At 33.4% G+C, this 17,054-nt stretch overlaps 1 protein-coding gene and 1 pseudogene across 5 annotated transcripts; one reads left to right on the top strand and one right to left on the bottom strand.

Annotated features, from left to right (window-relative positions):
• Positions 1-3,652: 3,652 nt before the first annotated feature.
• On the top strand, positions 3,653-5,737 carry LOC100793987 (berberine bridge enzyme-like 8; annotated as a pseudogene).
• A 1,060-nt stretch (positions 5,738-6,797) lies between these two features.
• On the bottom strand, positions 6,798-9,473 carry LOC100792944 (uncharacterized). Of its 5 annotated transcripts, none has more exons than XR_418366.4 (2): positions 8,205-9,473; positions 6,798-7,254 (listed from the first exon to the last, which is right to left on the bottom strand). XR_418366.4 is itself a non-coding variant. In XM_003547348.5 (2 exons), exons 1-2 carry the CDS (start codon positions 9,399-9,401, stop codon positions 8,271-8,273), a joined length of 1,011 nt encoding a protein of 336 aa, XP_003547396.1. In that variant the 5' UTR covers positions 9,402-9,473; the 3' UTR covers positions 7,969-8,270. The 5 variants fall into 5 exon arrangements, 1 of the variants encoding a protein (XP_003547396.1); XR_418367.4 differs by having other exon boundaries at positions 6,798-7,251; XR_418365.4 differs by lacking the exon at positions 6,798-7,254 and adding an exon at positions 7,389-7,725.
• Between the last annotated feature and the right edge of the window lie 7,581 nt (positions 9,474-17,054).

Genomic DNA, 17,054 nt, shown 5'->3' with positions numbered 1-17,054 from the left:
ACCTTGAGATAGTTGAGAAAAAAAATACTATCCCTGCCCTGTTAGCATGATTGATTTTCACTATATGGTTGCTGACGAAAATAAGTATTGTCTAAACAGTGCACCTATTTACTGGGACGAGATCATTTTTGATAAAATAGAATACAGCAAGTACTCCAAAGCCAGAAAATGACATCAAAAGCAGGTTTTAGCCTTCAGTCATATTCTGAATTTCTTTCAAAAAAATTATGATCAAAGTCTAAGTGATCCATGTTGTGTTTAAATCTCATAAAAATTTCTTTTACAGTGAAGGGAAAAATAGGTCTTTTGCCAGGGCAACTGTATAATAATCTCACTTGAACTGCCATATCACCAAAATGAGACAACACACATGCATCCTTTTTTCAATATTCAAGCTGAAGCCCATGCTACTGTAATGTGATTGTTGCTTTTTCGATCCTTAAGAGACTGCATTTGCCTTCGTTTCCTCACACTTTAGTCAAGTCACCTCACACTTTGATAGGTTCTTAATCGATTTTCCAAAAGTTATCAAAACATTCATCTTTCAGTTGCATTCAAGGTTCTCAAAGTTCCAGCATCATCAAATTGCAATCACAGATAGCATCATCAAGACCCAAACAATGCATTTCAATTTTACAAAAAGAACACAGAAATCATCAAAGCTACATTTCATATCAAGCCCCAATTATCACATATCTAATTTCACATTTGGCCATTAAATCTCAAGCACATCCTCCGATTTTTCAGTTTCAATTAAGGTCATAAGGCTCAAGAAATCTCCCTCCCATTTTCAAGTCTCAATCTTCCCAATACATTTGAAAGATTGTTTCACAATTTTGTATCTTAAATTAATCTTCCATATATACTTCCTATTTCCTTCTTTTGAATTATGATTTAGGTTAAGTTCAACTAATGCATATTAACTTACACAATGACTGGGTTCGAATCCTGCCGGTATAACCTTCCAAAATAACAAAGAATGAAGCATACTAACCGTTCCGTCGTTGATATTTTGATTTTACAAGAGTCTCTTTTCACTAGAATTCCAGCTTTCATCTCTAAGCATATTTTTTGACAAAATTTTGAAAATATATGCTTAAAATCTTTATTTACATATTTTTAACAGCCCTAAGATTACAGCATATTTTGATAAGATTTGTTTTTAAATGTAGTAGGTATTTTGATAAGATTTTTCTTAAAATTTTAAACCTAAATTAAGCTTACCATTCTCAATCCATACATCTATAAATTACATTCGCAACGACAAATTTCCAGGATCCAAATCAATATTCAAGCGTCTCAACGAAATCGAACATTCTCAAACATTCAAGAAAGAGATAATTCAAAATTGTAGCCCAACAAATGCACCCAAAATTTAAGATCAGGAGCGAAATATAGATCTTACGGGCGAGTTTGCTGGAACGGAACCTCCACAAGAGGAAGGAACTCCGTCAATATCGCAAACGAAGAAATTGCCTCAAAACATTCGTGCCAAACACGATTTCGGGACAGAGTGCGTTTGCTTAAACCATATTCACTAAAATACCAAAAGAAAATAAAAAATGTTGCAGTGATAAAGGGCCTGAAAGATCACGAAAATTTCAAATTCAGACGAGTGACACTGCAAAAACTGATATTGCAAGTTTGAAAAAAACGATTGACTGAACCGTAGAGGCATCAAGATCCAATCAAGAAGCTGAACTTGCTTTTCACCAAAAACTTGAATGTATCAGAAAACAAAACAAAAAGAAAAGAAAAAGGAAAACAAAGAGGTATCGTGCAACGAGACGCAGAAACGGAGGATCACAGAGACAGCAATGACTCTCGCTTGTGGTGTTTATAAAGGCGTTCTCGCTAGGGTTTTTGTTTATATGGGCCTCCTGGGCCGTTCAACCTAATACATTCACTTATAGGCCCATTTATATGACATGGCTTGTGACCGTTTTATCTTATGATTTGATTTTTTTTACTTGATTCTTCGATTTATTAAAAAAAATTCCAACTAATTTTGAATTCAATCGAAAATAAATAAAGTCTGAAAAAAAATTATAATTTTATTTTAAAATTTAAAACATTTTTTCTGTTAATCTATAGTATAAAATTAGCCATCCACTTTATTATATTTTCCATCGAATTTCTAATTATAAAATATATATTATTATAAAGGATAAGTTATACTTTATCCTTCTCTTAAAAAAGTTATACTTTATTCTGTGGTGGTATAATTTAAAAACATCTTGTCCTTTTTTTTACTATGAAATTTGACATTTTTAATTATTATTTTTGAACTAATAGTATATGAAATTTTAATATATATTTTTATCTATTTTTAAAAGTAAATACATAATAAAATTCTCAGAGAAAAAATCTTTAAATTTTAATATTTTTTATCTATTTTAACTATAAAATCATTTAAATTCCTTTTCTTATACAAAGTTTAATTAACTAAAGAAAACCCTGATGACACTTTATTTTAGTATGTCTGATTTTTTTTTTATAAAACTAGTTATGAAAAAGTTAATAATGAAAATATTTATTTTGGGATAAACAATATTAAAAAAATAATTCATAAGTAATAGTAGTATAATAAAACAAAGAGTTTAGATAATTACTTTTTTAAAAAAATAAAATCATTTTTTAAAAATATAATACAAGTATGCTTTAAAAATTTTATGAATTCTTTAAAAAAATTATGAATTCCAAATCTAAAATCCATTTTATTAAACAGAAAAACAAAAGACCTCACTTATTTAATTTTTTTTTTATAGAAACTCACTCATTTCAAAATCAATTACATTCATTCGGAATTTAATTTTTTAATTTTGAAAGTGAAAATTCCGACATTCGCACTAAGAAAAAAAAATTATATAGATTCGTACTAAGAAAATATAGAAAAAAAATGATAAGGGGACCAAGTTATTTTATTTTATAAGGAAGTTTCATTGGTTCTAATTTTTACATGAGCCAGTTGTAATACAATTGTAACAGGATCGAAAGTATCAATGTGAAAACCTTTTAGCCAACAATAGCTTCCAACATCTACGGTTTGTAACTCTGTTTATGGTAAGGTTTGTAACACCATAGTTAGTAGTTCTAACTTTCCATTTTCTTGTGTTCTGTCCTGGCAAAAACATCAAAAAGGGTCACTTTTACATTTTATTTATCAAATAGGGACTGTTCTGCAATTATTTACCAGGGGGGTCTGTTTTTTTATTACAAAGAGCCCCCCAAACAGGCGTTTCCGCTGAGCATGCGACACGTGGCGCAGTAGGTAGCGCCCCTGACGCGGACGCGTCTGGTAGCGCCCAGGGGTCTGGCGCCACTGGTGGTGCCCTTGCTACAGGCGCTACTGCTAGCGCAGGGGGAAGGGAAACAAAAATGGAGTGCTGGGAGGGGGGGGACAAGCCTCGGGGAGCTTGGGGAGAAGGAGGGAGTGGGGTGGGGGGGGGGGGGGGGGCGGGGACTAGGTGCCCTTTAACGGGCTGGAGGGGGTGGGGGAGAGGGACGAGCCTGGTCCCTAGGCGCCTGCAGCAGGGGCGCCTCCAGTCGTGCCCAGTCCTAAGGCGCTAGCAGACGCGCCCACGTCAAGGGCGCTACCTGCTGCCCCCTCGTGTGCTGCGCCGGTGCCACGTGTCGCGTGTTCAGCGGAAGCACCTGTCTGGGAGGCTCTTTGTAATAAAAAAACAGACCCCCCAGGTAAATAATTGCAAAACAACCCCTATTTGGTAAATAAAATGTAAAAGTGCCCCTATTTTGTGTTTTTGCCGTTCTGCCCCAATCAACCCTTCTTCTAAAGTGCACCATTTTCATTTCCCTAGTTAGTCTTAAGTTCTAACTTCTAACTTTCCATTTTCTTAAGTGCTCAACCCTAAAAAGATACAAAAAAAAAAAATACAGCACAAACTGAAAATGGGAGTCCCTTCTTCTAGAATACTGCTATTGTTGTTTCCAATTGTTTTGCTTCTTTCTCTCATTTCCTTAGCCTTTACTGAAAATTCAGCTAACAACACTTTTCATGATTCCCTTTGAACCATTATGAGCCCTCTCACCCATTAGTTGAAGCAATTTTCACACCGAACAGTTCCTCATTCTCTTCAATCTTCCAAGCCTACATCAGAAACCTTCGTTTCAACACCTCCACAACCCAAAAGCCATTCCTTATAGTCACTGCATTTCACGTTTCGCACGTGCAAGCATCCGTTATTTGTGCTAAAAGACACGACTTGTTGATGAAAATCCGCAGTGGAGGACATGGCTATGAAGGGGTGTCTTATGTGGCTGCACAACCATTCTTCCTCCTTGACATGTTCAATCTCCGATCCATTGAGGTCAACATGGACACCGAGACTGCTTGGGTCGAAGCTGGTGCAACTCTTGGTGAAGTTTATTACAGAATTGCTGAGAAGAGTGAAGTTCATGGTTTCCCTGCAGGGGTTGGTCCCACTGTTGGGGTGGGAGGTCGCATTAGTGGTGGTGGCTATGGCAATCTCATGAGAAAATATGGCACTTCAGTGGATAATGTTGTTGATGCACAAGTAGTGGATGTTCAAGGTAGATTGCTAAATAGAAGTTCTATGGGTGAAGATCTCTTTTGGGCCATTAGAGGTGGTGGTGGAGGTAGCTTTGGTGTGGTCCTTGTCTACAAAATAAAGCTAGTTCGAGTTCCCGAGAGAGCCACTGTTTTCCAAGTTGAGAGGACCTTGGAGCAAGATGCCACCAACATAGTTTATAATGGGTAACATGTTGCACCTAGCATTAACAATGACCTTTTCATTAGGCTAATCTTGGAGGTGGTGAACACTACGTGAATTGCTACAAAGACAACGGAGTTGAGACCAACAAAAGGGGTTAATAGTCTCCAGCAACGTGATGAATCAAGACTTAAATTTGAAGAAGTGTCCATATTTAGTGATCAACAATGTCTCGAACAGAATTATCTCCAACAGAAGATCATAAAGACAGTGAGGGCTACCTTCATAGCTCTCTTCCTCAGCGACTCCAAAACTCTTGTTTCTGTCATGGAGGAGAGGTTTCCTTAATTGGGGTTGAAGCAATCTGAATGCATCGAAACAAGCTGGCTTCAATCCGTGCTGTTTTGGTACAACATGGACATTGCAACCCCAGTTGAGATTTTGCTAGAGAGACAACCTTGGTCTCTCAAGTACTTGAAAAGGAAATCTGACTATGTGAAGAGACCAATACCCAAGGAGGGTTGGGAGGGATTTGGAAGAAGATGATTGAATTAGAGAAAGCAGTAATGTATTTCAACCCTTATGGTGGAAGAATGGCTGAGAATCCATCAACAGAAACTGCTTTCCCTCATAGAGCCGGGAACCTGTGGATGATCCAATACAAAGCAGATAGGTATGAGACAGGACAAGAGGTAGCAAAATACTACATAAACTTGGTAAGAGATCTTCATAAGTACATGACTCCTTTTGTCTCTCAGAACCTAAGACAAGCTTTCATGTGTTACAAGGACTTGGATTTGGGCATCAACCACCACAATGTTTATGGCTACTTTGAAGGGAGTTCTTATGGAGTTCAGTACTTCCATGATAACTTCAAAAGGTTGGTTCAAATAAAGACCAGGGTTGATCCTGCCAATTTCTTTAGGACTGAACAAAGCATCCCGGTACTTAGCCATGCGGAATTAGTTAGAATGGTTACTGAAAAATCGATAGTTCCTATTTTGTTCGGGTTGTTCGCATTAAATTGGATTCGAACCTTCAAATAACATGCACGAGATTTTTCTCGTGATTATTTCAGTGTCTTTTTATCTGACACGATATTGTTGTGTTAGCAAGTATTTTGGATGGGCTTGGATCTTAACAAATTTGGTTCTAGAAAGAAAACTTATTCAAATGACAGAATCTTATTGCCTAAAATACATGCTTAAATATTAATTTGAGCATATTTAGTCGAAGTAAACTTCATGTACGATGCCATTATGCTTATCGGTGCAGTGTGCACAGCTAAGGCATAACATGAAACTACGCAAAACTCGAGAGGTTATGATGTAACTTGGAAGTAGTAAACACATACAGTTCACAAACTGTACAAAATCAACCAACCCAGTATTGATTATATAGTTTATAACATTTACACCTTATAAAAATCATCCAATCCTCTCATTTTCCCTTTTTTCCATATGTATTTCCAAGGAATCTCACTAGTTCCAACTTATCTGCACACAGATCCTTTTCTCGCGTAGATTGACCCCAATTTTCTTTATATTTCTTTAATCATAGAATTAGAAAGCATAAGTATATTTGAATATCTAATCATGAGTCGAATGAAATGAAATTTCCATATGTATAGATATTTCTATGGGTAAAAGATTGATTCAATTATTTGGAAAGTGAATGGAACAACAATGAAATTAGTAAACAATCAACATGGTTTCATCTCCCTATAATTGCAATTCCAAAAACTGAAGGTAGAAAAATAAAAGTATTGGATGGAATAAATTACATCAGGCTCCCTTCTATTTCCACCATACATTAAAAAATTCAAAATCATAGATAGCCTCAAATTTTATTTCATTCCATTTTCCCATTTTCCTTCCATTCTATCCATTTCCATTAATTCAAACAAATGCCATTTCAGACAACAGATACGCAGTTACACTAATGAAAGCAAGCCATAAGTTTAGCAGTTTTGAGCCCCACAAATTAGTACGAGTAGCTGAATTGAAGTCCCATTACCTACCAACCATCTACAAAAGAATCATACAATAGGACAACCCAAAACAGTCAAATAACTGATAATTTGGAAGGAATGAAGAAACTACTTGATAAGGGTGAAGTTACTAACCAAATTTTTATTAAACAATGAAAATGTTTATGAACAATACAAGCCGATGGTCTCCCAGTTCCATGCCTCTTTTAGATTCACATTCATACATTGTTTCCTCAAACAGGTTACATTGATGAAAAAAATCCTCATAAAAAGATTCACAAACTTTTCACAAGACAAAAATCTTATGATCATGGCATCGGTCTTGATCTCTAAGACAAGGCGTTCAATTTCCCACTGGCTTATCCCTAGTTCCTACTCATGTTTGCACATTCGTTGTAAATGATGACCTATTGCACCAAACTCCTACTGTTGTGAGGGAATGGAAGGAGTAAAATGTATGAAACCATAATCCCATAAGCAAAGGGGCTATTGCTACAACTAGAATCTTGAACACCAAGTCACGAGGCAAAAGTTTGTCGTTGCACCATGGCTCACCCCAAAGCTACACCTCTACTATAACAAAAATATGCATTACCACTTTCCATCAATATTTAAATAAATTTTTAGAATTCAGAAAATAAAGCTAGAATTAACCCTGGCATATAACTCAGTTTATGAGCTCCTACATCTAAAAGCTTAAATTATAACTCAACTCAACATCTCAACCATATAAAGTTAAAAAGTAAATTCTTATCGTTTGATGCATCTATCATAATGCAACACTTAAATATTCATTTGTGTTCCTCGTCAAACTACAAAAGTGAATAGTTCTACCTAATGTATAATGCTGTAACCAGAAGCTATCACTTAATATATTCCCTGCTAAACATCTGAGAAACAACTGTTCAATCACTCAAACTTTGTCTTCAATTGAACTTCCAGCAGCAATGAATAAATGAAACATGGACCTTGATTTTTTCTAAATTCCACAATGATTAAGGAACTTTGATTTGTATCTTCATCTATCTCTCCTTTACATCTAAGCTTTATGACAAAAAAAAAAAAACCTTAAATATTTCAAATGATAAGCCAAACATAAAAATTGAGATTTACTAGAACTAATAACTAAAGAACAGTGAACTCATATGCTTACGAAGGGAACAACAATAGCATGCCCATGTCAGCTAGGTTACAAATGCAAAATATATATTCACCAACAAAATACAAAATATATATTTCTTACCCAGGCAACAAGACAACAACAGCAGGATTCAAGTGTGAGCAAGGTTACAAATAAGCATTGGATATTAAAGAATCCATGCTAGTGTTTCAGTCATTTATAAAGCACAGTTGTTGATTACATGACAACTGCAATGCGAATTGGAGACTACAATAATCAACAAGAGTTCCAACCCATCAAAATGAATCAACTCAGTTAAATCAGTTGCAACTGTGACAGGATTAACAAAGTTACAAAACTACTAAAATAAGATGAAAAAAACATAAACAAGGTTGAGTCTTACAAAATTGTACTCTTCCGTTTTGCTAACTGCCAGATGCTACACCATCCTCCCTGTTTTCTTGGAAACTCATTTTTCCACATAAACCTTTGATAGTTGATGTGTTTCCTCCTTAAAACGCATCACATAATTTTCAAGAAACAACCTTTCAGAAGCAGAAAATGGGGTTAACAAGCTGGCACTCTTCTTTCTCAAACCTTTCCCGATCAAATATCGGACAACCAAACCCCTCGGAATGATCCTTCCCTTCAAACTATATCCAAAAATCTTCGGCATTTTGGCGAGGGCCAAAGGGTCCCAACCTAACTGATCAACCCAAAATCTCATCACCTCATTAATCTTATCTTTGGACCCTAACATAAAGATGGGATGCTTCCTGAAGGCATCAAGAACCATTTCCTCAGACCATCCCCAGCTCTTGCAGGCATCAACTTTGGCATCCCACCTCGATTTCGGGACACTCATTTTGGCGTGCAAGGCCATCACAAAACTCATCTTGGAAGGATCAAACCCCAATTCCTTAACTTCATCAATGTTCTTCCTCAAGTCCTTAGACAAGAGTATAGAAGCCCTCCTACGGAACAAATAGGTGATGCTGGAGTCCTTGACTCCAACATCAAGCAATAAATTCACATTCTCAGAGGCAGTGTTGTAATTAAGGAAATGCCTATTAGCGAAAACACAATCAATAGTTTTCTTATCAGATTGAAGGAACCTTTTTACCAATTCGAAGGTGGGGATCACGTTTTTCTCGAGGCTGGAATTGATGATTCTGGGGCACCTATTCACGAGGTGAACGATGTCAGAGGGATAAGAAGCACCTTTTGAGAGTAAAAATTGGAACTTTGGCCAGAGCCTCTTGTGGGGGTTGCAATTGAGCACGTCGGGTACCCTTTTGACGATGCTTTTTATCTGGGGAACGGTGAATCCATTGCTTGTGAAGAACGCGATCACTGAGTCAGGCTTCTGAGGGGTGTCGAAGCGAACGCGCTCGGAGACCTTGAGAGCGGTTTCCGGGGAGAGGCCGAAGGTGTTTACGAGGTAGGAAGCCGCAAATGAGTGTTGCTGTGAAGTGAGTGAGATGTGTTTCGGAAAGAGTGTTGAGGGAAAAGGAGAATTGGGTTTCGGGGTTTGAAGTGATGGTGGTGTTGTGAGTCCCTTCAGATAGAGAAGGGGTTTGAAGCGTTGGGAACGAAACATCAGAACGGTGTTCAAAGAAGAATTCTATGATTCAAACATCAGCGTGTTCAAACATACGGTGGAGGGGGCTTACCTTTAAGGTTAAATTAGCATCTTGCTTTTCTAATTTATTATTTAGGCTTTGGTCATTTAATTTTTTGGGTTTAATTTCGTATTTTAATTTTTAAAATTTATTTAATTTATTTCTTAGTTCTTTTTGTTCAATTTAATTTTTTTAATTTTTAAAATATATATATATATATATATATAATGACAATTTAAAATTATTGAAGGTTTTGAACCGTCACAAAATGAGATTTATTATAAGTTAAACTAAAGGATCAAATTGAATCGATTTAAAAAATTAAAAATCAAATTGAACCCAAAAAAATTTAATTGAACCTAAATAATAAATTAAAAGATCAAAATACTAACTTAACTTAAAATGAATCATTTAATAAATTATGTGAGATAAAAATTCAAGTATCTTGTATTTAATAATTAATTATATAATAATAAATTTAATTATATTGTATGTGTTGAGATGGATTTAAGAAATAGAATTTTTCATTCAACCTATTTATAATTAGATTTTAAGAATTAGGTTAGGTTGAATCACATAGAACTAAAACAAGTGAATACTCCTAAAATTTGTGGAAGATGAAGGGGAGTTGCTTTGTGCACCAAGAAAATTTCTTGTGCACCCAACAACTTTTGAAAATTCTAAAATTACTCCTCCCTTATAACTTCTTCTTTTTCACTTTCATTCTCCACGTGATTTTTTTTTCTTTGCCTTCACCTTCATTCTCGTGAGAGGTTATCGTGAGAGGTGTTCATTCATTATTGTGTCCTCTTTAGTTACTAGCAAGTGATGGTTGTGGTGGTGGTTGGTGTGGCCATTAACGGTGGAGGTAAGGTCTGCAACTTTGATCTATTTTTTTCGCGTAAAAATTACAGATTGATAATTCGTAAGTTATATACAATTTACAAATTGATAATCCGTAGATTTTATATAACTTATAAATTGGCAATCTGTAAGTACCATATAGATTGATAATCCGTAAGTTAATTTTTTTAAAATTTTCTTTAAATTTGCTTTATTGTTTAATTAAATATAATTAGTATTATTAATTAAAATACTTTTAAATAGGTATAGTTTCATGATTCATTCGAAAATTTTAGTTTTTAAAGTTTAAAAGTGATATTTATTTTAAAATAATTTAGACTTTTAATTTATTTTAGTCGTTTTATTTTAAATTTGGTTTTTAAAGTGTTATTTGTTGATGGATTATTCATGATATATAAGTTTTTTGTTACATTTTGATGGATTAATTTTGCTTTAAATAAATGTAATTATAATTGTTACATGCAGATTACCATGGATAAGTGGATAAATATAACTCACATGGGATATGTGATTACATCAAGGTATAATGTCATCCTTATTTTTTTTTCTCTCTAACAAAGTATGACGTTTTTTCTTCTTAGAAGTCAACCCCCAAGAGATTGTTTTGTACATCTCATTATATGTATCAGTCATGTGTATGACAATCATTTTGTTCATGTAAAAGCATGATCATCCTGTTTGTGTAGGGTTTATGTAATAAAATGTGTTATGATAATTTGAATGTGTATGTCCCTATATAACAGGTATTTCTAAAAGATCGTTGTCCCTTACCGCAAGTAGTTTTGTTATGATCTACAAATTGTCATTATCAAGCAAAGCAGTGACCTACATCATATATTAGTAGAATGCAACAGTATACAAATTTAACGAGGTTGAAAATAGACTTTGTTGATTTAGGGGAAGATTGAACATTTAGTCACTTTATGGGGTTGTCATGTAATATGATAATTAAGTGTGTTTCATTGGACGTTTGTATATTTATTTATTTGACTTAAGTATTGACTGTGCAAAAAATAAAATTAGAAAAAAAACATCAAACATTATATAATTATTTATGTTTTAGTGTTTTTATGACAGAGTTATTTGACTAATGGGGGTTTAGGGTTACTTGACTAATGAGGGTTTAGTGTTACTTGACTAATTATGATTTTGTCTTACTTGACTAATTAGGGATTAGGGTTATGTGGCTAATTAGTATTTATGGTTACGTGACTAATTAGGGTTTAGGGTTACTCGACTAAATAGGTCATTAATTTAATATTCACATACCACATAAATGAAAATAAATAAAAAGCTTATCAAATAATATTAAATAATAAACATTGTTCAGTTATATTGCATACGTAATTGATATAAAATCTAAAAAAATCCTAATAGTCTTCATGCGTCTTTTATACGCTACCTTCGTCTCGATCGAACATATACATTCTGTTGCGCAATCACACATTTGGTGATCCTTAAGCATTTCTCGATCATAGTGTATGTTTATGTTCCTTCAGTGACTACCCTCAGGTTGATCAAGCGTCCCATCCTTTCTGCTATTGCTTGGCAAGCCTCCTACGACATTAACAATAACGAAAAAAGTAAGCACTTAATGCGTGACACATAAAATAAGTAACAATGACAATTCAAAATATATTATTCCAGTACATGTCGAGGTTGGTCTACATCAGCAGGTTCATTTACATGTGGTTTTGTCGTAGCCGTTGCGACAATCGATTGCTGAGGAGGATCTAGTTCAACAAATGTTTCATCGTGCACCACGGGTGAATATCTTGGAGGATCCCTAAGTTGTGTCGGACTCATGAAGGGATGAGATATCATATAGAATCACTCCATGTAGTTTGTTGCATACTGTCCAGGCGTAACACATATCTGACCCACTAGTGCAAGGTATTCAGAAAACTAAATTCATCTAGCATTAATATCCTGTATACATAGAGACGGAGCACCAGGGTGAGGAGGAATGGTTTGCATATACCCAAACTGTCGCACAACCCTCTTTGGTCGGTATTTGACAATAGGTGGACCCCATCTGATATGTTCAAAAAATAAAAAGATTACTTCAAACTCTCTGAATGTGCGATGATCACCATAAGAAATCCAACACATAGCATCAAACGTCAATTTATCCAACCACTTATGATATGTTGACATTGGTAACACCTTCCTAGACTTCCAACGACAAGCATATGATTTCCTTTCATGATAATCTTCAACAGCAATAGAAGAAACAATAGTAGGAAAATGCTCGTAAATCCAACACTATACATATTTAAAAAACAAAAAAATTTCAAAACAATACCAAAATACTACAAAACTAAAAATTATACCTATAAACCGTGATATATCCTACAAGTTTCCTGGAGTTTCTCTTTGACACATCATTCAAATTCTCATACATATGAACTAGTGCAGTAGCTTCTCATGCGTAACTTCCAGTCTGACTGAGGTCACGAAATGCATCGAAGAATACCACATGCACGTGTGTGACACTCTTGTTAACAAAGAGTGTGTAACCTATCAGATGCAAAAGATATGTTTGACCTGCTATAGTCCACTATGGTGCGTCACATTTGCTACGATAAATGTCTCACAGCTAGGAAAACCAAACATATGACCCATGACATTGCAATGTTTCAGCTCTTGCTTCTTTTAAACTAACTTCAACCAAGTCAACTAACAGGTCCACGACTTCGTCCACATGAAGAGCCTCAAAGCTATGAAAGACGCCTGTAATGGGCACCACATCATCCAAGCTGATAATGACCTCACCTACAGGAAGAGGGAAACTACTAGTTTCCTTATGCCACCTCTCCGCAAAAGTATATATAAGTCCCCTGTCACCAGTGTCCAAGGAACAAGCGATCAGAGGACTTAATCTCGTGGCAGCCACTAAACCTTCAATCTTTGGAGCAGGCCTCCAAATTTCTCTACCTTCTTTCAATGGGAGGACAACTTCAACTCAAGACGTTCCTGAAAATAAAAATTTAATTCATTTCAACTAGAATAAGATATAGTTATGAAAATATAATTTATTTAAAAATATAAATATCTCTCCATTCCAAACTATGATTGTCACATGATGATCATAGTCCATCAAAACTGATGTATCATGGGGTCTACCTGGAAAACCCTGTGCATCAACAACTACATCATCATCAATTACCTCTTTAGGTTATTCATGGACCTCGTCAACTACAGGATCCACATGCGCAACATCCTCAGCAATAGGTGCAGCTTCCCGTTGCCTACGTCCAGATGCTGTGGGCCTTCGTCGTTGAGGGACTTCATCCGCATCACCACTAACTTTTCTCCCTAAGGTTCTTCTTATAATCTTGTTTAAAGCCCAACCCAATCCTCTGGTTCTAACCATAATCTGCACATTGAAAAAATCATAACAATTAATGTCATCGTTCGACTGCACATCACTAATTCTAGTAAACTTAAATATATGATAAAAATCTTACTACAAATTTTTTAATTTCCAATAAATGAGTATTTTTTACACTTTAAAATACTATTTATATAAATATTTATTACTATTAGTATAAAAATATTTATATCACTATATCAATAAATTTTTTTTGTCATTTACAACTATAAATTTTCTTGTCAAACTAATATGTACAATATATACTTATACAAATTTGGAATCAATGATATTTAAATATTTTACAAATAACTATTTCAAATATCAAATATAATTAAATTGATTAAACAAAAATAATAAATTAATTTTTTATTGAATTAATTAATTATTAAAAACCAACTTAAAAAAACAAATTTAAGTAATTAAATAAATACAATGGCGGAGAAGAAGAAGAGAGAGGAGGAACGCGCAACATACATAAAGGGAGAGGGAGAGGGAGAGGAAAGCTTTTTTAAATTTTAAGTAAATGGTATTTTTGTCACTTTACATAATTTGTTGGGTGCACAAAGTAATTGTCAAGATGAAGGGGTGGGCCCAGTAATTAGTATAGGCTTTAGGCCCATTGGAAGATGTTGAGCACAGAGGATTTGTGGGGGCTGATGTTAAGTGCACTTAACATTATTGTTGGTGCACCCAACACTTAAGGGGAAAAGACTGAAATATCCTTGATCCGTAAGCCTTTTAAGTCGATCTGTAAGTCTTTTACGGATCAACTTGATCCGTATGCTTAATATCAACATACGGATCAACTTGATCCATATCAATCTTATGGATCAACTTGATCTGTACGATTTACGGACTACCCTTACGCACACCCAACACAAATACAAAGAAAGCACACAAACAATTTTGACATTTTAAAAAATGCTAGGTGCACCTAGCATTAGTCATTCGTGTGATTGGAAGCCAAGGAGTTAGGAGGGGGTGATATGTTGCGGAAGTGGAAGATGAGAGGGTTGTGTTGTGCGTGGTGGATGGTTGGTGATAATAGCCCTTAGTGTCACGTAAGACAACTTCATCAATCAACTTAATGGAGCTGACGAGTGGATTGATGCATTTTTTAAAAATGTAAGAGGAAGCGTTTGAAAATAAAGGAACTAATTATTTTAAAATGATTAAAGACTAAATTAATAATTAAGTTTTTTAAAAATCATCCTTAGTTTTTCTTTTTACTCTACAAAACATCATCAGTTAGTTTTTTTTGTTTTAAATGAAAAAACTATAATGAGAAAATAAGAATTTAATTTTTACATAGTATAATTATTTTAATATTTGCAAATAAAAAATTTAAATTTAAAATAATTATTACAAAATATATCAATCTTATCATATAGTATGTTAATCTATGATTAGATGACACTTAATATATTCTAATTAAATTATAAAATAAAGCAAAATGACTTTTTTCTAAAACTAAGGATTCATGAAAAAAAAAAAATCTTTTTTAACTTCAAAATAAATTGAATCTTAGAAACTAAAGTAGCTAACCCTACAATCTCAAAGATGAATTTGGAAGATTAAGATTTAATTATTCGTTTCTTCTTTGTAGTTATAAAAAAATTTCTTTTTTAATCCTTATACTTAAAAATACATAATTTTAGTTTCTATACACATCATTTTAGTCCCTGTTAGTCTTCATGAAGAAAATTAGAAGAAATTAAAAATAGTGTCTATAAGAATTAAAAGAAAATATTCTGGGGTTAAAATAAAAAATTATTATATCTATAGGACCAAATAAATAATTAAATCGATGATAAATTTAAAGGTTTATCTAATGAGTAAGAGTGTAAGACGTTAAAAAAAAAAATTAAAGAATAAGAATCAGTTATTCATTGAAATTAGTACTATTAATAAAGATAAATATTTTTACATGTAGTCAACGTCCAATTAAAGATAAATATTTTTAATTTCTCCTCTGAATCAGTTATTCACTGTCTACCGTCAACGTCCAATTAAAGATAAATATTTTTACATGTTTATCAGACGTTGACTACAAAGAATAAGAATCAGTTTTTCAAAATAAATTAAAGATATTTATTTTTACCTTTATTTAAATCAGTCTAATTAGAAGTTGGACTTGTTAAAAAAAAAAAACTAAAGCTTGAACTAGACTTGTTTAGTTCATTTAAAACTTAATTATTTTTTTAACTTTATTAATGCAGTATTTAATAAATTATTTTATTAATAATTCTGTAAAAAACATATTTTAATAATATATACTGAGCTTCAAATGAAAATGTATTAAACATGCACTAAGATATTGTAAAATTTATGTAATTTTTGTTATATATATATATTTTGTAGATTCTATGTAACTTTAATTTTCTTTTTATATATAAACGAGTAATTCATGAGTTATTAATGTTAAACTTTGAGTTTGATTTATTTAAATAATCGAATTCAATCTGAAGCTTAAATTTATTTATTTAATTAAACAAACAAGCTTGATCATTTAATGAGTTAAATTCAACTAATTCAGGAATAACTTAACTCATTTACAACTTATTCATGAGAGACATGTGTCAGTCAATTTTTCACAAAAGTAACCTCCTTTATCTAAAAAGAATCAACAGTAAGTGTGAAGAAGCTACAAATATTAGATACTACCAGACTTTTTGATAAATGAAGCACCGCAAAACTTCCGGATCTAATCCTTTCTTAATTATTTATATACAGCATCATTCACTTAGCCAGAGTTTAAAACAAAAACTAAAAAACAAAATAGAAAGTATATATGATGCTCTTTTTTTTTTTATTTAACAAAATGTATATGTGATGCTCTTGACGTATAGAGAAGCTTTTAATTCTAAATTTCAATAAAGATATCTCGTGGAAAAAGAAGAGGAAAAAAGTCTCACCAATCACCCAAAGTCCCCAAGGCCAAACATAAATCATCAATTATAATTTGATTGAAGATAAACTACTATCCTTTGAATGTTATGAGAACCAGTCTTAGGAACATATTCTCTAATCCATTCCCTATCAGTTAGATTGAAATTTATTAAAATCACAAAATCTTGAAGATCCCATTTACTTAATAAATCTCCCTCAACATTTTATAATTTTTAATAAATTTTAACCAATAATAAAAAGTGTTAGAAAGAGTGTGGTAAAAAAATATATTTCTATCATCATCCAAAGACCCAACAAGACAGCTACCCAAAGCCTTTGAATGCTATAAGAACCACTCTCAGCTCATAAATCAGCACTGCTATTAACTTCTTTACAAGAAAAAAAAAAAGATACTTCGAGGTAGTAAGTTAAAATCACAATGTATTTTAAATTAAATAAAATGAAAAGTAAATACACCTTTCCTTGTTCCATTTTATTTCTT

Source organism: Glycine max, chromosome 15, assembly GCF_000004515.6.
Source record: "Glycine max cultivar Williams 82 chromosome 15, Glycine_max_v4.0, whole genome shotgun sequence".
Classification (NCBI taxonomy): domain Eukaryota; kingdom Viridiplantae; phylum Streptophyta; class Magnoliopsida; order Fabales; family Fabaceae; genus Glycine; species Glycine max.
This window is presented reverse-complemented; position numbering and strand designations above follow the sequence as displayed.

Bases quoted from the DNA above. Each gene is read 5' to 3' on its own strand.
- LOC100792944 (XM_003547348.5), bottom strand. From the start codon at position 9,401: ATGTTTCGTTCCCAACGCTTCAAACCCCTTCTCTATCTGAAGGGACTC. The intron at 8,805-8,924 runs GTAAAAAGGTTC...GTTGGAGTCAAG, and splicing joins TGATCCCCACCTTCGAATTG to GACTCCAGCATCACCTATTT.